The following is a 27,534-nucleotide window of genomic DNA, read 5'->3' as shown; positions in this document are numbered from 1 at the left end:
AATCAGACTTTAAAAAAGAGACTTGAACTGAAATTTGGGACCAATTTTTATGAATGTCAAGGAAGTTGATCCTGACTCAGTTTCTTACTGAGCTACCTCCTAACCATCACCCCAAATGTATCCTGTTATTTGCGTATACTTCCCATGCTGACAGCACATGGCAGTGAATAAATTTTTTATCTAATCATAATATTAAGTATTTACATATACAGTTTGATAGAACAGTGAGAGGGGACACACTTCTGTATAAAAAGTTTGGCTCAATCAAAAGGGAATTCAGTCAAGGCTTATTTGAACAAGGCACTTTTGTAACAAGCATGGATTCATATTTCATGGATTTCAATACCACTCTCAAGAGCGATGGCATAGGCACAGTGTGAGCAAATTCTTTTAACTAAACTTAGTTCACCTTCAAAGAAACTCTCTGCACTTTGGGTACTTCTTTAGCTGTAAGGATATTAGGATAACACTTACAGAATAAACGATAAAGAAAGAAGATACTACTACTAGTGAAACTTCAAATGCCCTGAGACATTTAGGTTGGAAAAAGCAGCAGAGGACTTGTAAGATGGCACTTGAGGAGCAACTGAACAGAAATAAAACTGATAGTTTAACTCTTGGCTTTATGAAGATTAAGTCACATCGGAGGTATCTATTTCAGTCAATACTGTCCAAAAGGTCCCCTTTTTCGGTTAGCTTTTACTTTAATTTTTCTGGGGCCACCAAATCCAGACAGACAGCTTATTTGCTAATGGCTACATTGCATTACCTAAACTGAGGTTTTCTCTCTGTCTTTTTTTAATAAAAGACTTACTGGAAAAGTATTATATATAGACATCTATCATTTTTAGGAGGATCATCCAAATGAGCAAATAGAACACAAGATAGTCATATTCATTACTTACTTTGTTTCTTAAGAACAATTTTGTTTTGCCCTTTTCACCCATTCCCACGGATAGCACACAGTAGGAAATCCTGCTGTGTTGCGTTCTGAATGAGATGTGCTAGTGGGATTACAGCCTCAATTACACAAAAGCTGGCAACTTTTGATGGAGATCACATCTTTTAATAGGTGGATGACAATTACCCTAGTCCAACTATACTACCCACCCACAATTAGTAACTGTAAAATTGCCTTTTTGTATCAAATGATAACTCTGTTGAGATTCCAAAAGCCTTGATAGTATTCTATATGCTCAATGTTGTATATATGTTGTGTTGTGTGTGTACTGACATCTGTGATCCTTGTGTACCCGTGAGGTACAGAACCTCAACATCTGAAAATTGTATGAGCAGGAGCAGTGGCTAGTTTTATATTCAATGCCATACACATCAGATTCCAGCTAGGATAACGTTTCTGCACTTATCACAGAATACGTGGGACTAAATCCATACTCAAATAAGAGTAAGTTTTAAAAGCCTAACTGTGCAGCATGGTACATAAATGCAGGAGGAATGGCAAGTTACTTGGCTGTTCCTGTATCACTCTCTTGAGCTTGGACCATTGGGAAATGTTTTGTGTAATTTCCATTTAAATTCTAAACTTTATTTTATTAATACATGCCCTTCTTAGCTAAATTATTTTTCTAACAGCCAATAGAAGTCTGGTTTCCTTTGGGATAGATCCAGCCCATAGATTTATCTTGAGTATGTTTATTTAGAAATACTTTCTACTCTATTCAGCACAGCTTGCTTTCACTTAAGTAAGTGAATTTAGGATTACAGTAACTTATGAAAATGAGAGTTGGCTTATATGAGAATTTTGGACTGACATTTGATAGCACAATTATTCCCTTTTCATATTGCCTGTTTTTTGAGCAGAGGAAAATAGAGCTTATATGCGCACACACATGCACACACCCACAACATATATTTAGGATTACAATAGGGCACCACACCATACTGCTTAAAATATGTTAAATTGGCAAGGAAGAGGTTAAAGTCTTCCATACTAATACACTCTCTACTGTAACTGCTTCCCTTCTTTGCCTTTTAACTCTACAGATATTTTTCCTGCATGAATTAACATTACCAGTGTCTTGTGTTATTCCTACCTTCTAGAGCAGTGTTTGTCAATCTCAGCAACTTCAAACAAACAAACAGTGTTTGTCAATCTCAGCTGGCTGGAGAATTCTGGGAGTTGAAGGCCACACACCTTGAAGTTGCTGAGATTGACAAACACTGCTCCAGAGATACATTAGCTGCTCTACCTACTTCCTTAAATGAAGACTGAGTAGCAAATCTAACAGGGTTTGAATACTGCTCATTACAAACTGTGTTGGCAAGGAACTGCAGCCTAAGATTAGTTTGGAATGGAAAGTTTTATTTCACATGAACTTTCTTGACTTATTTCAGTCAACAATTCCACTTTACCACACCTAGTAATGGGGTTGTATATGTGAGAATCAGCAACCTAATCACTCCTCTTCTGGGCTGACCATTGTTCATTGGGAGTCATTATAAGAAATAAAGAGAGCCAGTTTGGTGTAGTGGTTAAGGCACCAGGCTAGAAACCGGGAGACCATTAGTTCTAGTCCCACCTTGGGCACAAAATCAGTTGGGTGACCTTGGGCCAGTCACTCTCTCTCAGTCCCAGGAAGGAGACAATGGCAAAACACTTCTGGAAAACTTTACCAAGAAAACTGCAGGGACTTATCCAGCAGTCGTGAGGAGTCAATAATGACTCAAAGGCAATAAACAAATAAACAAACAAATAAATGGAAACCCGTGTGTGTGTGCCAGCTGTACTGTGTCATATCAAGTTTTGCAACAGATGCTTTGAAGGTAATTTTTCAGCAAATAATTATATGCTAATGTTTCCATTTCCAGTTCTCTATATGCTATATAATTACAGACTAAGTCAAAGCTTTGTATTGGTTCTCTGTCCTGAGTTTTCAGTGATATGATAAATACAAGGTTTCACACTAAGGGCACTTCGGGACACTAAATTCACTGAGTGTAACTGATGTGGTCTAATTGCTAGGTGACATTATCAAAAGTGTGAACTGAATCTTGAAGAGATGGTTCACACCCCACACTTCACCCACCCTCTCACATTTGATCAGTTATGATCATCCCTCATTGCGCAGGAAAAGTTAGATGTGATACACTTTTATTCATGCATGTTAGCTCCCTCTTTAAAAAAGATGGGCAGGGATTTGAGCTACAGTGAAATTTGCCACCAAACTATCTAACAAGGAAAGCAGATTGTCTCTACAGCTTACAGAAAATTATACTTAATAATGTATAGGGTTGTTTCATATTGTAAAAAGTTTTTGGTTATACACACGCACACACATGCGCACACGTATATATGAAAAAGTATTTCTGTTCTGCTAATTCTCCAGAAAGTTCAACTTCCATAGAAGCCCTGGTTTAGCATCTGCAATGGAACCACTCCAGCTGCTTTTAACCCATTTTTCTAATTAAGGGGGGAAAAAATAATGTGGAAGCAGAACAAGGACAAAGGAGACAGAATTTGCAAGGTGACACAGTTTATCACTTTCTGTTTGAAGATTGTGAGGACAGGAAAATGTGTGGCGGGGAAGGGGAGTCAAATTATAGGCCTTCTTGCCCAGCAGTGATAGAACATTCACATTTTCTGTTCCTTGAAGGTTCAGTTGCACAGCCATACTGTGGGAAGAAGGTTCAAAGGGTGCAGTTTGCTGTCTGAAAAGCAATTTCCATGTACAACGGAAGCAATGCGCACATGAGGTTTTGCAGAATGTTGTCATTAGATAAGCAATGTTAATTTTTTTTGAAAATCACCCAAATCTAGTACTCATGAGTATAATGGACCACTCCCTGCGTGATATAACATCATGCACACACACACTGGCATGTGTCTCTGTGTGTCTATACAGTGGTGATATTACAGCTGTGTGCTCTTCAAAAACAATTTGAAAGAAGTGCTTTGGACCTCACTGAGCACAGCACCTCTCCGTTATTCTTCAAAGCAGCTATTGTTGGTTATTGGACTCTTAAAGCTGTGCCCTCTTTTTTTCAGACTTGGGTGGTAGTCTAAAAAAAGTGATACTGCTTTCACAGCAAAGGAGGGTTGTGTTTACTTGAGGTCCAAAGGATATTCTAAATTATTTTCAAAGGGGGAGAGAGAGAGAGAAAATCTGATGATGATATATAATGAATATAGTTTAAGGCTTTTTGCCTGTGGCCACACATTACCAGTGTAGCTAAATTAAAAAGGAGCTTTGTTATCCCCAGGAAAATTAAAGAACATGATCTCTAAGGTACAGTCAACACAAAATTGTGCCGTTCTAATGCCTCTGTTGTTGGGGACATTGTAAGATGATGTAATCAAAATACATCCCTATGAACTTGCTCACTCATCTAAGTTGGGGTGGGAGGGAGGAGATCTATACTGTACCAGTGAATTTTTTAGTTCTCTCCTCACATTTTCAGGACCAGGTCCTGCTCATACTTGTAACGGACCTTGTATTACTCAAGTTACTCTATTCCTCTTTCATGCATTTTGGGGCTTTCTGATCAGTGCTGCAAAAATCCAGAGCACCTGTAGATGGCAACAAAGAGATTGCCATCTCTGCCATCTAGCGATCATAGTGATGTTTGCAGGCCAGATCTGGCGGTCCTACCCTGGGGTATGGACGTACTTATATCAAAGAGTTTTAATTGCTATGCTATTAATTACTTGACTCTGGCATGCTTTACCCCCTTAACTCAAAAGCAGAGGCTATTATCCAAAGGCGGAGTGATGGATGGAGGCTTTTATTATCTCCATTACATCATGGTTTCAGTTCGGGTTATTTTTCCCATGTCTACTACTTGCATCAGGAAGAAACCTCCATGGATACTAAGGGCAGCTTTCCTGAAAACAGCAGTTGTAGGGTAATAGGCTATTTATCTGGATCACAATCGCAAGAAGGACAATATTTAAGTTCCTCTTTTCTCACCCCATCCCTTACCATAGGAGTGGGCCAACTTTTGGTGTCCAAGAGGCACCAACCAATATTTAATATTTTGGGACAAGGACTGCAGGCCATGAAGTAGATTGGTTCAAATCACACATATAGCCAGGTTTGGAGGAAATTGGCAGCCTCCCCCTCCTTTTTTTTAACAAGGGTGAGCCCATTTGTCGGATTTCAACTTTTCCCAACTCAAAATAAAAGGAAATTGTGCCATTGGTGGGTTTGTTTGTTTTTTAGCAATCACAGTCAGAGAGGAGCTTTCAAGGTTGCATGATCCTGGTCTGGCCACCTTAGGGCTGGTCCCTACTAAATAAGATATACAAGAACCAATGATGTGACTAGAGATACATCCACCTTGGCTCTTAAAGCAAGCTTATGCCATAGCATAGCTTTCCCCGTGGGACTTTAATTTCTATTAACTGGCAAAAGTAACCCATAAAGAATTCTCAGTGTCTTTCCCTCCCCCTAAACAATAATTCTCAAGATTCCTGGGATAGGGGGATGATGGTTAAAGTGATAACCTGATGCAGGTTTAAAGCAGCCTTTAATGGAAGTGGAAGGGAACATCCTTTTTTTCCAGCAAAACTTAACGTATTATGTTACATCAATACATTACAGTAAAGCTTTGTAACTATTGTAGACTTGCCGCTGGCCAAGATACTAAGACACATATTATATATTCTTTCTAGGACTGTCACTGCTTAAAGGTGTCTTTATTGACTGAATGGGTGAATTTTAATCAAATATTAATTAAAGCTGTGTAGATGTGCATATGAATAAAGGAATAATTCTGAAGAAAATAATACTTTTTGTTTGAAGGAAATCCTTTAATTCATCACAGCACATACCACTTTTCAAGAGATGAACTTTTATTCTCTGTGTGAGGAAAACCAAGTTCCTTCTAAGCTATTTCTTACCATCCCCAATATTTAAAGATGTGTATTAAAAGCATTAATCATTTGAAAAATATATGCTACCTGTTTCAGCAGGAGCACATTTTAATTTATAAAAACGTTTGAAATTTACAAATTAACAGATGAATTTATTTAACAATGCAGCTCTAATTCTGCCCCATTAATGTCGGTAGATCTCTAAATACCCGTGTACTTTTTTTTCGCTGCAAAATCATTTATTGTTCTGGTAGCTTATTCATAATAAAAGACATGCACTGCAAACCTATGTGTGTTTACTCAGGAGTTGTGCAGGTGGGTCTGCTTCTTAGTCAATGTGCATAGCATTGAAGCTGTAATCTGTCTTGCTTTGCAGACAGATGTTTGAACTTTGTTTCTGGCAAATACTACTGTGATGCCGTTGGACACCGATTTTTGGAGGAGGTTTGAATTAGACAGAATTTCATTTCGCCTTTTCAATGTTAAGAAAGAAAGGAAAGGAAAGATTACCAGAAATAGTCTTAAACAAAACAGGAGAAAAGCACTTGTGTCTTCAACGTCATTGCTCTTTGAAAGCAGATCTAAAAGAATGGTAAGATATTCAAAGAGATACTCTTGTGTTGTTTTTTTTTGGAGTAAACAGGGTTTCATTTGGGGGAGGTGAGCGAAAGGACACCCTAGCCCACTGAATGGCTGGACACTGTACTGTGAAATTTCCTTAAGGTCGGCAGAAAGTGGAGAGGGCGAAATGGTGTGTGGGATGACTGGGGGAAGGGATCACAGAGTAACTCAGTGCACGTAATAAAGCCAGTAGACGACATTAAAAAGAATGAAGGTGATAGGAAAGACCATTCTGGACCACTTGTCTATGGAATTAACATCAGTCAAATCTGGGATTTTGACTCTGAGCTGCGATGCTCTTCTCCGTAGCCGCCCCTTTTGGCGGACTGTGTGTCTGTCCAAGGTGCTTCTGCTGTTGAGGTCTTTCATAGTTGCTGGTCTCCGGTAATGGATGCTGGCACTGTCATAGGAGTACATGGTGGCTCTTGGGTCATTCAAACTCGCAAGCACATCGGAGCTGCTGACTTCGTTTCTCATTTCCAAGGTAGTAAGAAGGATATTCCCACAGGTGTCAATCTAAAGGAGGGGTAGACTTTAGAGAGCGCCTCTATATCGCTAGGGCCCTTTGCATTCCTGCAAGTTAGCTGAAACAACAGCCCACCCAAGAATGAATGACAACCCCCCCCCCCAAAAAAAAGAATAGGAAAGTCCATTCCTTTTAGTGAATGTCTTGTTAACAATTCAAAAATTGTGCTGTTTATTTGGGAATAGTCTGATTGCTTTCAGTGAAACTCAGAGTAGCCAAAACTAACTTCAGCCCTACAGATTCCAAGTGGTCTACTCTAGGGAGCACCAAGTCTGGATTTTTCCCAATGCCAGCCTGTTCAGGGAATATTGAAGGAGTTTGCTGAAACAGAATCTTGGTCTGTATCCCTGAAGTTTTGTCATTTTATTTCAGTTTGAATCTGCTCTTTCATTTCTGGCAATGGCAACACGCTTTATTGCCTATTTCACACTGACTTCACAGCATCCAGGGATGTACATCAGGAAGGTGCCAGAGATAAATTGGGGGGAACATGAGTGTCCATAGGAGGGACTAGTGATGCTACATGCACCTTGATATTATAACACAAAATATACAAATCACATAATTCAAGACACTGATATGGAGATGTCATGATGCAAATGACATCCCTGTGGCTTGTCCCAGATACCAATGGGTGACAAGAAGGTGAGTTACTATGGGGATGTCCTTCTTATGATACAAGAAGTTATTCCCATCAGTTCAGCACAACTGCCCTGACAGTGGTTAAAATTGCAGAGTCTCTAAGATTCACCTGTATTCTCCCTGTTTTTCCAGGAAATGACACCAGGTCACAGTAATCGCATCGTGCCTGCCAAATTACCATCTAAGAATTCATTGCTAGGCAGGAATGTGCAATGAAAGAAACGTTGTGATGGCAAACATGGAGAAGGGTGTGGTGGATTCAGGCAGGCTTGGCTCAGTCATTACGATGTGATTTCAGGCAGGGCAGAACCACAACATTTTGCTGGCTGAGGCTGCGAAGCAAGCTGCCCTCTGTGTATGCACACCCACACACCCACATACACACCCATCAAGGCTAGTTATTTTGATATGCCAGAACAACAAATTGAACGAAACCTCTTTCCATCACTGGCAAGAAAAAACACAGTAATAACAAAGTAGAAATAACTACCAGTATGCTGGCCTTTTGTGACACCTAGAATTGATGCCTGAAGTGGCTGCCTCAGTCTCCCTGATGACAGGGCCAGCTCCAACCATGGGCAAATCTAGGGATGTCTGCAGGGCGTGGTAAAAAAAGTCAACATGGCAACTACTACGGTGTGATCAAAGTTTCGCCTGTTTTTATGTGCATCATGTACACTGCAGATACCCCTGGCCAGATCTCTGTTTGTACAGGAAGTCCTTGTTTAGGGACCAGAGATAGGACCAGCAACTCGGTTGTTAAGCAAAGTGGTCACTAAGTGAAACCGCAACTGTGCTTACAATTTTACTTCAGCTTTCCTTTGCTTAACCCACCTACGAAGGTCATAAATGTGAGGACTGGTTGTAAAGTTATATTTTCATCACCATTGTAACTGCCAATGGCGAGGCAGTCACTAAACGAGGACTACCTGTAAAGTCTAAGAAACTAATACAGCACTTTTTACCATGGTGATTTCCAGAGTAAAAGCTATTGCTTGATGAGAAAAATCAGGAAGAGGAGGACGGACAGTCTGTGATGGGTATCACCGAGGACAGTTTCTTGCAATAGACTGTCACTACAGAATAGGTGTTCTCTGTTGAAGTGGGGCAATGATGGCACCCAATAAGCCTGGGATGTGCTCAGTGGCATCCACAGGGTGGCTGGGGTGGGGGCGTGGGCTGGCAAATGACAAAGACAGTGCCATCCTGATGTAATGCAAACTCCCCTTCTTTTGTTCATGCCTTGTGGCAGGCAATTGAAACAGAGGTTGTGTTGTGCCGTGTGACACTGCTTTTGTCAATATGACAAAAGCGATGAACCCTCTGGATGCCTCTGGCAGTCATCCACAAGACCAGACTCTGCCTCCTCAAATGTTTCTCAGAATGCTTTTCAGGAACTCTGTGGTAGAGAAATCAGGTGAAAAGGAATTCCCTGAATGTAGAAATAGATTGAAATCCACAGTCACAAAACAGAGAGAGACACCCTCAAGCTTTTAAAAAGTATTAAATGGGTTATGGGATTTCCATGACCGGTGGCACCGAATACTGCAATGTCTGATGCTGGGGGTAAAAGCAACAAGGAAATGCTTTTACCTAAAAGTAGGTAATACCAATATCTCATGCGGCTAAAATGCATACACACTCATCTGGATATCTGAGGGACTGTCCCTCTTGCATTATTTCTGCCCACTCCATAAGATGTGACAGGTTGGGTGTTCTTCATGTCCCATCCATTAAGCAAAGTCATCTGATGACACCCAGGAAGGATACCTTCTCTGTTGTGGCACCTGGAAGAGCATCTTCCTGGAGATTCAGACCCTCCAAGACTTCAAACATTTTTTAAAAACTGGGCTTTTTCACCAAGCTCTGGGATAGCTTATTAGTGTGTCCATTTGATGTATATTGTTGGTTATGGCAGTGTTGCATATTCCTCCCTATTACATGATGCTCTTTCTGGATTTCTGTTGCTTTCTACATATTATACCAGTTAAAATTGTACACTGCCCAGAACTGGCTTGGAGCAGCCGTAGAAATCGGAATTGTAAACAAACAAACAAATCAATAAAGTGTTAATTACCAAGCATTCAAATCATTAAATTAAAGACTTCCAAATGTTGTTATACGGTCACCTGCAAGAGGAGTGTAAAGATCATTAATATTGTTTATTATTTCTTCGGTGTTTTAAAGACAAATAACTCATGAGCACTAATGGCTTAAACTGATGATTCATAGGGCCCCCTTCAGTTGAAAGACTTGTACTCTGGTAGCTTATTACAAGGCAAGAATGAATGAATTACTGCTTTAATTTAAAGCATTACGAACAAGGCCGCTACGTTTTTAAATGAATTTCTAAATCATTTCAACCACCTGATTGCATAAATCATTGGGCTGTTCATTTTGTAGCTTTTACCACCCATAAGAAAGAGCTTATAGTGATGGCTAACAAATGAACTCATTTCTTCTAACAGAAGGAGGGAGAGATCATCTGTATCTCTGCTTATTCTACTCCTTGTCCTATTCTAACTTTCCATGTCAGTTGGAGTTAACTGAGAAGGCAATCTGGGCTTCTGAACTGCACATCAACAATGCAAGATGTCCTAAAATGAAGACAGAGTTGCTAAACAAAAAAATTAATTGCTAAATGACCCCGAGGCCAAGAAACCATGGGGCAATTATTATTCTAGTGACTCAAATGACCCCAAAGGATGACTTTCATTCTTCAAAGAGCAATCACCTTCCTATTTTTAGGCCAGTCAGTCAAGAAGTATCATGTGTAAATAAAACCTAGGAAAACCCGTTCTTCTATGAAGGATTTGGTTCAGCTAGCATGCACTATTCTGTCCTTGGAACCAACAGAGCCAAACCTCAGAACTATTTTCCAATCCCAAACAGCAGATACCTTATATTAGTTAGGAAAGGAAAAAGAAGGATGGACAGGGATAAAAGCGGATATGGGTTATTTAAAGGAAACTACAGATAACCAAATAAGGGACGCGGTGGCGCTGCGGGTTAAACCGCTGAGCTGTCGATCGGAAGGTCGGCGGTTCGAAACCGCGCGGCGGGGTGAGCTCCCGTTGCTCGTCCCAGCTCCTGCACACCAAGCAGTTCGAAAACATGCAAATGTGAGTAGATTAATTGGTACCGCTTCGGCGGGAAGGTAACGGCGTTCCGTGAGTCATGCTGGCCACATGACCCGGAAGTGTCCTATGGACAACGCCGGCTCCAAGGCTTAGAAACGGAGATGAGCACCGCCCCCTAGAGTCGGACTCGACTGGACTTTACGTCAAGGGAAACCTTTACCTTTACCTTACAGATAACCAAAAGGTGCTTCCAAGATCACATTCCTACCACCTACACATTCCATTTGTATTAATACATACTGTATATGGATGCACATATATTAGTTCTTACTTAGTTCTTTACTTACTTTACTTTGATACTGCATTTCTAAAAAAAATGATCTCTCACACCAACGTCCACAATACAATAAAAACAGATAATCAATGGAAGCCCTATTGATCAACAGTTTTTCCACATTAATTTTAAAGGGCTTTGCATTGGTCTGTATCTGGATGCATGGAGGACACATACATTTCTAGGCTAATTGTGAGAGACAGATATTTATAAACAATAAATATTGGTATTGAAATAGCTGACCATTGAAGGTCTTATACTGATTACTGAAGGGATGAACTATTGAATACTCTGAATATGTTCTGAGGCACATTCTTGTCACACTGACTGATTTGAAAAGTGTTTTCCCAATGATCTCCCCAAGCAGGGGGACTAGAACACTTTAAAAGCATATTTACAACACGTGTTCACTAAGATATTAGCTTGTAAAGAGTGTTATGGTCTTCTGCTTCAACAACGCTTGTCCAGATAAATAGGAAACTACTATATCAACTTTCAGGGAATTGGTTACCTGAACTTTATTCATCTCCACTTTCTTCCTCTCGTTGGTGGCTTTTTCTGCCGCTTTCTTCTGATGCTGAGGGCCTTTGCCAAAGAATGTGTAGTTGACAAATGCGTATTCCAGTAAGGCAAGGAACACAAACACAAAGCAGCCCATAAGGTAGATGTCAATTGCCTTCACATATGGGATTTTGGGAAGGGTTTCCCTGAGATGAGTGCTAATGGTGGTCATTGTCAGCACAGTGGTGATTCCTACAGAGAAGGAAAGAGTTACCTTAGAAGGACATCCTTCACTTCTGAAGATACCACATTTTAAAGAGTTCATAACACATGTATCCCACCATGCTTTCTGAGCCATTTGTACATTGCTCTAGTTTTCTAAATCTTTTAGCATCTTTTCCATTGTATCAATCAGATTTGGGAACTACAGCCCTCAAGACTTGCCACAGTGAACGGGTGAGACCTTTGAGACTTTGGGACATTGGGAAAGGCTAGGAGTTTGTTCCTTTCTAAGGGCAGCAGAAGCCTAAGTACCACGTGCGGTAACAATATTCCATGTGCCACGTTGGCTCCACACTGTGGCAAAGTTTTGCAACACATTGCAGGTATTAATTATTGGAGTTAATTTCTTTTTGCAATGTTTTATATTTTATCACTTCATAAATTGCAGGGTGTGTGCTAGTTCTTAAGTTATATTAAGTTCTCTGCAACCACATTTCACCAGGTTAGAATGTGGATATTTGATGTAGGAACACATGTTCCTAGGAAAGTCTTTTGAAGTGAGAGATATGCATGAGTCAAGATTTTGTATAGAAGTTTGCAAGTTAAACCTATATAGTTCTGGCAGATGCTGCAAAGCGTCTGGCCTTTCAGGATAAATCTGCTCCACTATGTTTTCCCAGCCTGCAGGATATGATTACCTGATTATGTGCCATCAAGTTGGTGTTGACTCTTAGTGACCACATTGAGAGACTTTCTTCAGGATGATCTGTCCCCAACCAAGCCCTTTAGGTCTTCCAATGGTACACCATTTGCCACTATAATCGAGTCTATCCACCTGGCTGATGGTCATCCTCATCTTTTTCCTTCTTGGTTCTTCACATAATGTGTACAAAATGTGATAATTTAAGCCTGTGTGTTTGTGCCTTGAGTGAGATGTTGGATTGATTTTATGATCCATTTCTTTGCTTTCTTGGCTGTCCATGGTATTCTTAGGAGTCTCCTCCAACACTAAAGTTCAAAAGCATCAATACTCTTTCTATCCTGCTTTTTCAGCTTTGGCTTCCATAGAGTGACATAGGGAAAACCACTGCCTGCAAGGCATGGCATCTGTATATAAGGAATACCTTCTATGGTATGTTGGATGTTGACACCTTTCTGTACCAAATTTCAGGATGCTCCTTCCATCTTTGTTTGATCTTCTTTGAATCAGTTTGGCTAAACAAACTACTAGTAGACTTCAAGATCAAAGAATCAATCCCAGCCACATTACTTGAGGACCATAGGGGATGTATCAGAGCTGCAGACACAAAGCAGTCTAGATCCCATATGAAATATATAAATGTTAAACTACACTATATGAAGGACATGCAAGAAAATTAGCAAGTAAAACTTTTATAGTGCCCAACAGATGATGCAGTGGTAAACGAATTTACCAAGCTACAGCCCTGGGACCACTTCCTTGGGTAGAGAGAAGCATTGGGACTCAGAGCATGAAATGATGCATGATCTGACCAATTACAGTGCACAAATTAGTGTATGGAGCTAATGAGAAGGGGAATGTTGGATACATCATCCCCATCCATCAAATTGTTTCCTTTGTGCAGAATAAAGGACAGATAACCCGGTGCCCTACTTTCCATCTCTATGCTGCTGCTGTTACATATATAAAAGGGTTAAAGCTGGAACAAGCAAAGGCCACTCCTTTTGGGATTATCCATGCTAATTACCCCCAGTATTGCTTCCAGAGACACTGGAAACTTCTGTGCCTTTTGACAGGAAGACATAGATAATGTACATTGTTTTTTTTGTGTGTGCCTTCAAGTCAGTGTTGACTCCTAGTGATTGCCTGGACAAGTCCCTGCAGTTTTCTTGCCAAGATTTCAGAAGTGGTTTGCACGTGCCTACTTCCTAGGGCTGAGAGAGAGTGACTGGCCCAAGGTCACCCAGCTGGCTTTGTGCCCAAGATGGGACCAGAAACCACAGTCTCTTTGTTTGTAGCCTGGTGCCTTAACCACTATGCCTCACTGGCTCTCTTAGATAGTTGATATTAACGCCTTTTGCTTATTGTTAATGTCCCTCTCCCCCTGCTTTTACCCACCTTTTGTCCCATTTTTGCAAGTAAACCATGTTTTGATCTTTGCTAATATTTAATAAATAAATATCAGGCTATATTTTTTTTGCTAGCTGAACTGTGTGACCTCTATGCTTGCTCTGACCTGGATACAAGGATTGGCTGGGAGGGTGCTGGGTGCAAAGTAAAGAGGAAATTACCCACAATAATTTTCCAACAATAGCACGGTCCAAGAAATAAATTACCCAGTGCAACTCTTGCAGCAGATGCATCATAGTTGATCCAGAAGGATACCCATGACAGAATTGTAATCAGCGTAGAAGGCATGTAGGTTTGTAGAATGAAATAGCCGATATTTCTTTTCAGTCGAAAGCTCAGTGAGAGACGGGGATAAGCCCCTGTTTAAAAAAAAATGAATAAATGAACAAGTGATGTCAGAAATGCATTTGTCTTCTACTAATGTTTCCAGGGTATGTTTGCAGATGCTTAGTGCTTACCTGTTGCAAACACTACTCTTTTTGAGATCATCTTGTAATCAATAATCGAGAATTGAGGGAGCTCGATTTTATTAACTCCGCTTACAGCAGATTCCCCTCCGTTCCAGTAGAATTCAATATCGTCGGTCGTGTATCCATCTACCAGTTGGAGACATAGAAACAAGCGTGTTAGTTTGTCAGCTAAGTATTTTGCAGTTTGATTTTCTTTCTAAAAAAATTGCAAAGGAGACAGAACATTAGAGACATAATCCGAATTATAGCACTGTAAATATTCCAGAGCTGTGTGTCAATAAATCCAGACTACAATGATACATTGCCATAAGGACTGTCTTTTTTCTTTTAAACAAGCCACTTTTGTTCCATTTAATGCTACATATTAATTTTAATGTTCCTTTTTATAGTACATACTAAATTCTCATTTTAAAAAGCAGAGATTCAAGAGTTAAAAGATTTTACAGATGTTTCTCCAGTCTTCTATCAAATGCAACATAGAGCTGCTGAATATTAGAAAGTTAAGTGATTTAAACCAGATCAATAAATTAAAACAGAATAGCACATTTCAGCAAGACAGCAATCCTAGGTTTATTTCTCTGGAAGTAAGTTCTGCTTAGTACAGTAGACTTAGTTTACTGCACAGTGTGTCATTTAGATTAGTAACATAATTCTATCAATGTCTAATCAGAAGTAAATTCTACTGAGTTTACAGGACTTCTACAGGACTTCTGTCTAGTTTAGCATGCATAGGAAATATACATACATATAGAATTGTGCTACATACAACAGAGCCTTGGAAGCCCAATCACACAATTTCAAAATAATGGGATCTTATTTGAGGTTTCCTTTCTTTGGGAAAAGAACACCTTCCTTTAGTATTCTGAAGGTGATGTTTAAGGGGCAAAGCTTTCAATAGAAAAATGTCTAACTATAATGATAAAGAAAAATTGTAAGGCCGTATCTTAAGAGTTTACATAGCAAGAAAAATTACATAAAACCTTGTTGACTTGAAAAGCATTCTTGTTTGCTATTACTGAGCTATGACATGGAGGAAATGTGATGAGCTGAATAAATAAACACAGGGCATTATGGCAACCTGAAAATGATTAAGTAGTTCATTCTTCCCATAAAAGATTGCAGCAAATCTGGGAAATATACCTCAGTCATTGTCTTGTCCTCGTATAGCTTTAACATGAAATATTTAAATTGATTCTAGAATGTGACCTTGAACATTATTATCTCTTACATAGATATTTTTTTTGAGAAGGAAGGAAGGGGCATTTCTGAAATTTGTTTTAACTTTTAAAACCTAAGAAGAGCCATGCTAGCTCAGATGAAATGGCTTTCTAGTCTAGCATCCAATTTCCAACTGTGGCCATCCAAGGTGTCCATGGAAAGCCAGGCTCAACAGCGTCTTTCTCCACATCTTTCCTGGATTCTGGTACTAGTAATCAGATTGGACTAATATATAGGCATTCAGGACCAAGCAGTAATTGATAGCAGTATTGTCCATGAATCTGCCTAATTCCATATGAAAGCTGACCAAGTTGTGGCCACCACTGCTTGTAGCACATTCTATAATTCTTCTGGAATGAAGCATCACCTGGTAGAAAGTAAACTGAAGAGCAAAAGTTAGGAGGTTGATTTAAATCAAGGTTTCACATGCATGGCTCAGGACCTGAGTATCTTAGACACCACTTAAGCTTCACCAAGTAAATTCTGGCCTGGAGAATAGAGACCCCCTGCTGAAGGTCCCCTCCTGTCAGACTAATGACAGGAAGGGGCACAAAGGCATGCATTTTTGATAGCTGTTCCTTTTTTGGAACAGCTTACTTCCCAGGGCAAGAACGGCCCCCACTCTCATGGCCTCTCAGACAATAGATCAAACCAGTTTTTTTAGAAGGCCTTTGGAGAGTCTATTTATTATTATTAAATAATAAATGTATTAACTATAATTAATTAAATCTAGATTAAGCAGCTGAAGAAAGATCTGTGCCATTATTGTTTGTCATTGCTTAGAGCTTTTATTATTATTTTTTATTATATTACATTGCCATTTTATGGTATACTGTGATTACTTTGCATATTGCCAGGAGCCTCTGGAGTGAGGCGATACGTAAGCCAAATCCATAAATATATAGTTCTTCTACACTGAAATATTTATGAATCACATTTGCACATTAATTCATTTCAGTAACAACCTAAGCAAGGTGGTTGGGTTTTGTAGGAGAAGGGCCAGCAGAGAAGCTCTGCTCTTGTATAATTCCAAAGGATTGGATCATAATTTTTCTCCGAGATAAGCCAAAGCAACCCTGTATCTGCACGTTCTCTGTATGTATTTAAATGATCCAGCTGCATTTTAACAAAATTAAAGAAGAGATATGGTAGACGTAGATAAATGTGAAGCTACGAAATCAAGACTGAGACCAAGAGCTTTTGAAAATTCTCCCATCGCTTTATAGAAGTTTTCTTCTGTAATCACCACTTAGAAATAGCTGGTGATGTTTGTAAGAAGAAAAGTTTGCAAAACAAGATTTTTCATATATAGCACACATGTGTAGCTACTCTTAGCAATTTCTCCAGCAAAGCAGGATGTGACTGTGTCCAAACAGCTGCTGAAGAGGGCAGTCACAACTGTCAGGATGCTTCTGTGCTCCCTGTTACAGTATAACACACTGCTGGCTTTTTTCCATCCCCAAGAAATCCCTGCAGGTTCAAGTTTCTGGTTTGCTTATTTTTCATACCTATTTTTCACTTATCCCACATGTGACTATAACATTACTCAAGCTTGCTGCCTGAAAAGGAGTTTCATGTTAATTCATTCCATACAAAGATCAATGACAGGAAAAAAACCCCCTAAGAGTTTCATCTAAGGATAAAAACACATTGGCTGGCACAATGGGTATTTACAGAAGCTGGTTTGATTTGATTATAGATCCAGGCCTAATGCAAAGTCTTTAGTGGGGTGGAATATTTAGTCATAGAAATACAGAATGATGAAGTTGGAAGTGATCTTAGAGATCATCTGGTCTAACCCCCTACTCAATGCAGGATCCACCAGAACTTCTCTGACAGGTGACCACCCAGCTTCAAAAGCTCTACCAAAGGAGAACTCACCAGTTCATGTGAGACTTTGTTCCAGTGGCTGAGAGCTCATACAATCAAGACATTCTTTCTAGTGTCCAGCCTTGAACCTGCTTCCTTGTAGTTTACACCCATTGGTTCTGTCCTGCCCTCAGGACAATAGAGAATAAATCCATCCCCTTTTCTGGATGACAACCTTTCAGGTATTTGAATAGGTGCTATCAAATTGTCCCTCAACAATCTCTTCTGTTAGCTAAACATACCTAGATCTTTTAACCAATCCTCATAGCACTTGGTTTCTAGACCTGTCACCATTTTGCAAGCCCTACTCTGAATTTGCTCATGTCTCTGTCTTTTTTGAATATGGTATCCAGAACCAGACACCAGGGCAGGGTAGACTGAAACAATAGAAAATCCAAAAAAACTGACTAGCTGTTGAGCTGTGACTTTCTGCATTTACCCTAAGAAGGTAGATCAATGTTATCTGTAGGATGTGGTCACCTTAAATTTGCACCAAAACTTTTAATTGGTTTAAAATCACTGTGTTGGATTCAGAGTGATTCAAAGGTGGTATGACATGATCTACAAACAGAATGGGTGGCAAACACACTTAATGTTTAGGTCTTGCTTTACTATGTAATAGTCCTGATTTAACCACATTCTATATTTCTCTATTCCTAACAGCAACCCCAACTGACAGTAGATGAGAAGCTAGGAAAAAGTCACACTAATGTTTTAAGGTATAAGCACTCTACAAGAGAATGGGCCTTTTCCCAATGTGGGTGATGGCTTCTTCAGAAAAAAAATTCACCACCCTAGGATTTTGCATTAGAGGAAAAAGCCTAGATTAACCTTGTTTGTGGTCTTCTCATCACTTTTCTTCCACTGTCATTGGTAACATTTGTTTTATTTTCACTTAATAGCTGTTTAATATCTCATTTCAACCCTAACTATACTGAATCTTAAAACAAACCAGATTAATAAACCATGATTTTCTTATTCCTTCTAGGAAGCCAAAATAAGGCTTAACATAGTTTCCCTGGGTTTGGAAATAATGCTAATCTGCAATTAATTAGAAAGGGAAATTATATCCCTTGCTATAGAGGGAATCTAAATGGAGGGCACATACTGAATTCACTAAGTATTTGAATTAAAGTGAAGTACAAAAATACAAAATGGAGTTTCTATCAGAATAAGAAATGAATTAACAAAATGCTTCTCTGACTTAACCAGCAGACAGTAAAATCTTTAAGCATCCTTTGCTCGACTCTGATCTTCAACAGCTGTTCACACATTGGCAGAAACCCAATGAATGCGCAAGCTGGGCCAAAGGCAAACAATACAAAGATGAATCCGTTATCACCAAGTAGCCTTTTCTTTCTTCCTTTTTCCTAAAAACGTGAAACGACAAAACTCACAATGCCTGCATGACGGAATTTGAGAGAAGGAAGATAGATGCTTTTGAACTGTGGTGTTGGAGGAAAATTCTGAGAGTGCCTTGGACTGCAAGAAGATCAAACCAGTCCATCCTCCAGGAAATAAAGCCAGACTGCTCACTTGAGGGAATGATATTAAAGGCAAAACTGAAATACTTTGGCCACATAATGAGAAGACAGGACACCCTGGAGAAGAAGCTGATGCTAGGGAGAGTGGAGGGCAAAAGGAAGAGGGGCCGACCAAGGGCAAGGTGGATGGATGGTATTCTAGAGGTGACGGACTCGTCCCTGGGGGAGCTGGGGGTGTTGACGACTGACAGGAAGTTCTGGCGTGGGCTGGTCCATGAAGTCATGAAGAGTCGGAAGCGACTAAACAAATTAACAACAAACAGCTATCAAAGCAGACTGTCTATTCAACAGACCTGGGAACAAATCAGGGGTTTTCCCTGAAGATTTGTTTTGATTGTCAGAACTTGTGAACATTATGAAAGCCCAAGCCAGGTATGTTCATGTGTCAGAAAAGTCAAGATGCCGTCCCTAACTGCACGATCTAATCCCTCTCCTTTTTTACAGTATATGTGTCGTACATAAGAATGATATGGGACTTTGATTGTGTAGTCATGGCTACTATCTTGACCCCACCCTGTGGACACCCCTGATGGCCACAGAATGGTCAAAGGGGGCAAAGATGAAACATGTCTGATGAAATCACAATGCAAGCCCTGTGGTTGACGTGCTTGTGTCCGATGTCAGAATGCAGGTACAAAAGGTTATGGTTTGCATGGTGACATTGCAACACAGCTTTTTTGTCCTTTTTTTTTTAATTGTATGCGGTTTGTTCTATATGCCTATGGCTTCATTCAACAGCCTTCATCCCAAGGTGAAAGAATTTCATTGATATTACAGGTAACTGAGCAGCAACAAAGTGTATTAAGGAACACTATAGATATTCTTTTGAACAAGAAGCGGGTGTGACAGAAGCCAAAGTAAGCCATTTACTGTATATCCAGTAGTTTATAACAGTCTGGTGTTGTGGTTAAGGCATCAGGCTAGAAATTAGGACATCACGAGCTCTACGCATGCCTTAGGCATGAATCCAGCTGAGTGACTTTGGGCCAGTCACTCTTTCTCGGCCTGGGGGGAAGAAGAAGACCATGGCAAACCATTTCCAAAAAAGTTGTCAAGAAAACTGCAGGGACTAGTACAGGCATTACTAGGAGTTAACACTAACATGAAGGCACACACACACCGTTTATATCAAACAGGTTTCCATTTTTTCAGCATTCATTTTCAGAGACTTGCAATGGCCTTTTGACAATAGCTTGATCTGCATGGTAATCAGCTTCTCATGCTGAACAGTTTAAAACATTTGCCATGCTGCAGCTGTGTCATGAGAAACAGTAACCACATGGAAGGGCTGATACGATTAACATAAGGGATCTCTGCTTCCTGTAGGGATTTCAGGAATCAGAAGACAAGGGGGAGAATACAAGAGACTGTCCTTCTGGGGAAAGGGATGATGGTATTAGGGAAAGTAGAACTTGGGGATAGCTTTAGCCCAAGATCAGATCTCAGTTGTGATCAGCCTTATAAATGCAGGCAACTAGCAAGGAGGCTTTTGGCACACTCCTTCTACTTGTGGTTTTTGAAAAAAATAAGTCTATACATAAGAGGCTGTGGCCACACAATATGCATACAGGCTATTTAAAGGTTTATAGTTGCATTCATACAACACACTAAGCTTGGTTAGTGTTAACTTTGGTTAAGGCTTTTGTGGGTCTGTGTATTATGTGAATTGAGTCCTGTTGGCTAGGTTATGGTTCAATGGATTGAGTTAATCTAGAAAATGAATTAATTCGCTAACCCAGCTAAGCATCTTGTCTGACTGCAGCCAGGGAGCCTGCTGGAATGTTTTGCATTGATTTATAGTAATGCCTCTTAAAACTAGCCCCTATTTCTGTTTCAAAGTAATGTACATTTAAGACCATACCAATTTGTTCAGAGAGAAAGAGAGAGAGAGGAAAAAAAACCTGTTAACAGCAGACTGTTTAAAGAAAAAAGCAAAAACCTTAATAAGACATTTTCTATTCCTCCCACAATCCCTTATTTAATGTGGGAGCCAATTTTATAGTGTCACCCACTAAATGCTCACAATGTGATATTTAGCGTTTTACATTGGCAATTAGTATTCAGCAATGAACGTTCTATATTTTAGAGTAAGAGATGAAGGCTGATAATATACTGTATGAGTAAAAGATGACAAGAATGTTAAAACAGCTCTATACAGAGGGATACTGGTCAAGACAACACAAATAAAAAAAATAGCTTATTCAGGCATGCACAGTTTGGTATTTAGAGAGATGAACATAGCATGATATGTGATAACTCCCACCCCAAGTCCAATTTTTGCATTTCTACTCATTAAGGTTTGCATTTTAATTTTGCCTTTCCTCTTTGAAGCTCAGAGTGGTTGACAGGGTTGCCTCCTCTTCATTTTATCCTCACAACCACTCTAAGAAATAAGCTAGCTCTTAGAAATACCATCCTACTACAGTGGGTTTATGCAAGTTAAACTCTTATTTCCTGGGTCTTTGGCCAATGTAAATCACTATACAAGTAATTTATGAAGACCTCATTCATTCAAGGCAGGTTAAAAGCATTTGTCTTGATAAGTCACTAGCCTTCTTGTCAAGTTCTGTGAGGCTGGCAAACTCGGGAAACAAGAAGCAATGAAATTTCTAGAAAGATATTTATTGCTAGTAGGGTAATGTGGCTGTGGGTTCTGTGGCCCCCCAAGTCTAGTGATTTGCCATCTTTAACTATGACTCCCTCTGTCAGAGTCGGTATGCAAACTGGGGGTCCTTCTGGACTCCTGTTCAGAGAGCAGGTGGCAACTGTGGCCAGGAAAGCCTTTGCACAAATACATTTTGTGCAGCAGTTGTGCCCTTTCTAGATCGGGAAGCACTGTACATGGTCATTCATATCTTAGTCACCTCCCAATTGGACTTCTGCAATGTGGTGTACATGGGGCTGCACTTGAAGAGGATTCAGAAGCTGAAGCTGGTCCAGAATGTAGTGGCACAGCAGTAGTGGGCACACTGTGGTACACCCATGTAACAGTGCTGCTGCTGTGAGCGTGCACTGGTTACTAGTAGTCTTCTGGCTACAATTCAAGGTGCTGGCTGTCACCTTTAAAGCCCTACATGGATGGGGCCAGGTTACTTTTAGACTGTCTATCCCTGATGGTTTCTGCCTGTACCGCTAGAACTAGACAGCATGTTAATGAGGTTAGCTTGGGATGTTTGGTCTATTGTTTGAGCTTTACTGGGGGCTCAACATTGCCTTTTTTGATTTAATGGGTTTTAATGACTGTATTGTATTTTCATGGAGAAAATCTATCTATGTGGTTGCTAGGAGTTGAAAACAACTTGATGGCAAATAATCAATCAATCAATCAATCAATCATGTTTTTATTCTTGTTCACTGCCCAGAATTCCTTTTGGTAGATAGGTGGCCATATACATATGTTTAACAAACATAACAGCATCTCGAATACCTACCAGAATAGTTCTGCATTAATTAATATGAAGTAACTCTGAATCTCTTTCTCACATTTCCCCTCCTCTGGACTCAATAGTCTTTTTTTGTAAAGGCCCTGTTTCCTCCCTTAATTGTCTTGCTGTCTCCTCTGTGTTCCCAAGGTCTGTTAGGCATTTCATCACATGCGTGTAAGAACACCTATTTGTGGCAGTCTAATAATATTCCAGCTAATGAGCTGTGATTCCAAATCTCCAACCTGCTATTACAGCCAAATGCATGCATGTGGAAGTAACCAACCAGGATGTAAAACTAATTAAATTAAATTCCACTTTGTAAAATTAGATATATTGAGGGCTTCCCCTGGAAATCAGTTTAAACACACAAAGATTGATTAAGCCGTAGAACAGCCTCTCTCCTGGAATCATGGGAGCTCTATTACCCAAGCTAAAGTTGGCCAGCCATTTGTCCAGAATTCTCTGAGGATTCCTGCTGAGGTCAAGGGGTTGAATTAGAAGACCTCTAAAGTCCTTTCCCATTGTTGGAAGACCTGAAGGATCATCTGTTAATGGTTTGCTTATGCTTAGTTGATAGGAAGATTTAACTTGGACAAGAAGAATTATGAGTTTACAAATGAGAAAACTGACTTTGATTGGATTTGTACTAATGATGAACATGTTATTGCTAAGATGTATAAACTTTTATCAAAAATGAATATGGAAGATGAAATGTTAAAGACTATATGATTAAATGGGCAAAAATGGATATTATATAATGCTTGATCAATGGGAGAACATGTGGAGTAAAGAGATGAAATTTACATTGAATTAAAATTTGAAAGAGAACTTTTATAAAATAATGTATTGTTGGTATTTAACACCTGGTAAATTGTCAAAGATGTATAAGGGAGTGTCAAATATATGTTGGAAATGCAACCATTGTGAAGGTACTTTTTATCATCTTTGGTGGATCTGTAAGAAAGCCAAGGAATATTGGGATCAGATATGTAGTTTAATTCAGAGAATTCTTAAAGAGAATGTACAATTGAAACCAGAGGTTTTCCTTCTAGGTTTGATGGATAAACAGATTGAAAGAAAATATGGGATTTTGTTCTTATATATGATAACAGCAGTGAGACTTTTATAGGCACAGAGGTGGAAGGACTTACCTACAATGTAGGAATGGATGGTGAAGTTAATGGAATTGGCTGAAATGGTGCTGACAACTTTGATTAAAGAAAAGATTTTGTCTAGCTTTGTTTCTGCTTGGAAACCACTTTTGGACTTTTTGCTTGAAACTGAAAGAAACAAAACTTTGATTTTGGGATTTGATGATTAGAATTGTATGTGACTATAGAAATGCTGTGTTCTATTTTTAATTTTAGAAGAAGAGGTTAATGTATTCTATATTTGTATCTGTACCGTAGAAAATCGGAAGTCTTTTTCTACTTTCTTTCTTTTTCTTTTTTCTTTCTACACTCCTAATCTTTCTTTTTCCTTGATTTTTGCTTTTTCTACTTTTTTTTTGTTTCCTTATAATTTATCTTCTTTTTGAAATTGAATAAAATTATAATAAAAAGGAAGACCTGAAGGACCAGATTAGGGACAGATTGTCATGGAGAAAAATATCAATGTGGTTGTACAGGACTGTACATATTAACTCCTGATTTGAGTGACAGATGAAATGACATGAGATGGTGCCCTCTGCTCCCCATCGAATCTGTCACCAAGGCTTTTAATACAACCAAATTATTATGGGTAGAGAAGTGGGACCAGTAAACAAGGAGGAACCCAAATCCCTCTTTGGCCATCAAGTTTGGCAGTGTAAGGGAATGTAGGCCTGGAAATGAGGAAGAGATAAATGAACTATTAAAGGAAAAAGAAGTTCAGAAAAGAGGAACTTCCAGTGGGGACATGGCCATCTGAACAGCTGTGCCTGCGAGCTCCGCGGGCAGATTTGACAACATGGCTTTTTTATGGGCTCTGAAGTCCTAGAGCATTTTCATGGACAGAAAACACTTGGAATCATCCCATTTGTACTCCAGAACAGCACTTCACAGCCAGATGATCGTGAACAGTGTTAGCAATAATCTGGTAAGAGATGCCGGGAGGCTGGGACATCAACATTTCCAAACCACGCTGTAGCCTTAAAGGGACACTAAGTCAAGCCACCCCATTTCTAAATCACCCAATTTATATTTTTTTAAGTTTATGTAACATCAAGAGGACAACGCCACCAAAAAAGTTTGATGTCACCAAAATTCCTTCCACATATGCAATTGAAGTTGAAAATAGGTTTGAAGTTCTAGACACTGCTGAGAAAATGCCTGATGGCAAGAAGTTAAATCACTTATCATTGGCACAGCAGATGATTACATACCATGCAAGAAGGCAGAGAAAAGGTGTAGATGGCTCTCAGAGAATACCATTCGAATAGCAGAGAGGAGAAAGGCAGATAAAGCAATGGACAATCATGAAGAAGTAAGAAGACTGAATGCTGATTTCCAAAGGGGAGCAAAGAAAGTGAAGTTTACTGTGAGAAGTGTTGCAAACAATTAGAGGAAGATTATAAAAAAGGACACACCAGGAATGCTTCTGCGCTAATCAAAAAGATTCGGGCACCGTTCAAGGCTCGCAAAGGTATCAACAAAGATAAGCAAGGGAAGGAATTGTCTGACCAACAAGATGTCAAGAATAATGGTGAGAATATGCGGAAGAGCTGTATGCTACTAATATTTTATTTATTTATTTATTAATCAAATTGATCACCGCCCATCTATATAGAGGAGCAACATCAAAGAGAGGAGGATAAGGAAACAGAATTAGAACCAGCCATCCTTGATGAAGAAGTCAAGTGGGCAATGAACCAACTGCCAAACAACAAGGCCCCAGGAGTTGATAACATCCCTGCAGAATTGCTAAGACCAGTACCAACTGCAGTTATCAGAGCTTTGTGCCAGAAAATTTGGGAAACCAAACACATGGCCACACAACTGGAAACAATCAGTGTTTATTCCATTGCCAAAAAAGGGGGATTCAAAGGAGTGTTTCAACTACTGCACTGTTGCTTCCATATCTCATGCTAGCAAAATTCTACTGAAAAATCATACAACGCCTGGCTCCAATCATCGAAAGGGAACTGCCAGATGTCCAAGCTGGTTCAGATGGGGTCGTGGCACCCGTGATCACACTGCAAACATATGATGGATAATGGACAAATGTCACAAATTTCAAAAGAACATTTATATGTGCTTCATCAACTACAGGAAAGCTTTTGATTGTGTTGACCATGACAAACTATGGAGAGCCCTAGCAGACCTTGGGGTGCCACTACATTTGGTGAAGTTGGTAAAATCACTGTATGTTTATCAGGAAGCCACTGTATGAACTCAATATGGGGACACTAATTGGTTCAAGATCGAGAAAGGTGTGTGACAAGGTTGCATTCTGTCACCTTTCTTATTCAACTTGTACAGCAAAGTGATCATCAGGAAACTGGAACTAAATGAATCAAAAATTGGGGTAAAAATTGGTGGAAGAATCATCAATAACCTTCAATATGTGGATGATACAGCCATCCTCTCAGAAACCCAGGAAGGCCTAAAGCACCTAATCATGAGGCTCAAAGAAGAAAGTGAGAGGTTTGGCCTCTTTCTGAATATCAGAAAGACCAAACTCATGACAACTGCAAGGAATGGAAACATCAGAATAGTAATTGATGGAGAGGAGGTGGAATTCACCTTTTTAGGATCACTGGTCAATCAAAATGGTGAATGCAGCCAAGAAATTAAATGCCAGATCATGCTGGGTCACACAGCAATGATGAGTATGAATCAAATTTGGAAAAACAAGGATATCAGCTTGATGACTAAGTGTAGACTAGTTCACACTATTGTGTTCCCCATAATTACATATGGCTGTGAAAGTTGGGCGATGAAAAAGTTGGATAGAAGGAAAATTGATTTGTTTGAACTATGGTGTTGGAGGAGGCTCTTGCGCATCCCTTGGACTGCAAAGATAACAAATAAAGAAGTGTTGACGTGTATAAAACCAGTCATGCCACTAGAAGGAAAAATAACAAAACTTAGACTTAATTACTTTGGTCATGTCATGAGATCAACATCGGTGGAGAAAGGTGTCATGCTTGGAACAGTCAGTGGCAAAAGACGACGAGGATGCCAAAGAACGCGCTGGTTGGATGTAATCAAGGCAGACACAAGCCAAAATATGAAGCAAGTGAAAGAAGCTGTACAAGATCAGAAATCATGGAGAGAGCTGGCTTATGGAATCGCCAAGGGCTGGATATGACTGAATGGATAATTTGATGTGAAGTTTATGTACCCCAAGAGAGACTTAAAGAGATAGCAAGGAGAAGCTATCTCTCTTGGTGCTTATCATTATTTTTTTGGATTAATTTTTAAAAATCTTTCTAAGTTTTGGCTTGTTTCCCCATTTAAATATTAAGGGGGGCTGAGAATAAATAAGTGGATCCCTGCTATTATTTTTGTATTGAATTTGAAGAATTTGATTTTTCTCTACACGTTGAATCTGCTGTTTTGAATCCTCAGCTTTCTGTTGCTACTTTTTCTGGGAAGTTGCCCCTTATCACTTTTACTTTTGTAAACATTGCCGGAAATCTTCTATTAACTCTTACTTTTGCCAGTTAAGTATCTAGGGAGCACCATAATCTACTGCCTGTAACATGGAGGATTTTAAGCAGACATTCTCAGGGCTTTGTTGTGAGATCAAACAGATTTCTCTGGTTCCTGTCAAGCTATTATGCAAGATATTCAGGACATTGTAGAAAATATCAGCTTTAAAATGTTTCATCTGGCTGAGGAGGTTGTAGAAAAAGTTGATTCTAGTGAAGATGGAGATGTTTCTACCGACAGTGAAATTGAAGCTTTTGTTGTGCTGGATGATGATGACCAGATTCTGGTGCTGAAGGAGTTAAAAGGACAGACTGAATCACAAATCACAAATGGAATTGTTTTTCTGGTGGAATGTTATGGGAAAGAAGAGACTTTGCTCTGTGGGAGGTTTTCTGCTGAAAAGCCTGAGTTTCTAAGGGTGACAGTTGGGCTGTTTGACTTTTTTTTTTGAAAAATGCCTTGTGTGCATTATGGAGATATGTAAATGCTCTGGTATATTTTGAAG

The 27,534-nt window shown here is 39.5% G+C and overlaps 1 protein-coding gene across 2 annotated transcripts in view; it reads right to left on the bottom strand.

Annotated features, from left to right (window-relative positions):
• Positions 1-6,622: 6,622 nt before the first annotated feature.
• GABRB1 (gamma-aminobutyric acid type A receptor subunit beta1) overlaps positions 6,623-27,534 on the bottom strand; it is a 110,342-nt gene continuing 89,430 nt past the window's right edge. The window contains exons 6-9 of one of the 2 annotated variants that reach the window (XM_063309654.1): positions 14,328-14,465; positions 14,076-14,228; positions 11,548-11,789; positions 6,623-6,970 (exon numbers count right to left, since the gene is read on the bottom strand). In XM_063309654.1, the coding sequence (XP_063165724.1) occupies positions 6,623-6,970; positions 11,548-11,789; positions 14,076-14,228; positions 14,328-14,465 (881 nt within the window). The remainder of the gene's footprint in view (positions 6,971-11,547; positions 11,790-14,075; positions 14,229-14,327; positions 14,466-27,534) is intronic. The other variant, XM_063309655.1, reaches the window with a different exon arrangement.

Source organism: Candoia aspera, chromosome 8 (assembly GCF_035149785.1).
Source record: "Candoia aspera isolate rCanAsp1 chromosome 8, rCanAsp1.hap2, whole genome shotgun sequence".
Taxonomy (NCBI): Eukaryota; Metazoa; Chordata; class Lepidosauria; order Squamata; family Boidae; genus Candoia; species Candoia aspera.
This window is presented reverse-complemented; position numbering and strand designations above follow the sequence as displayed.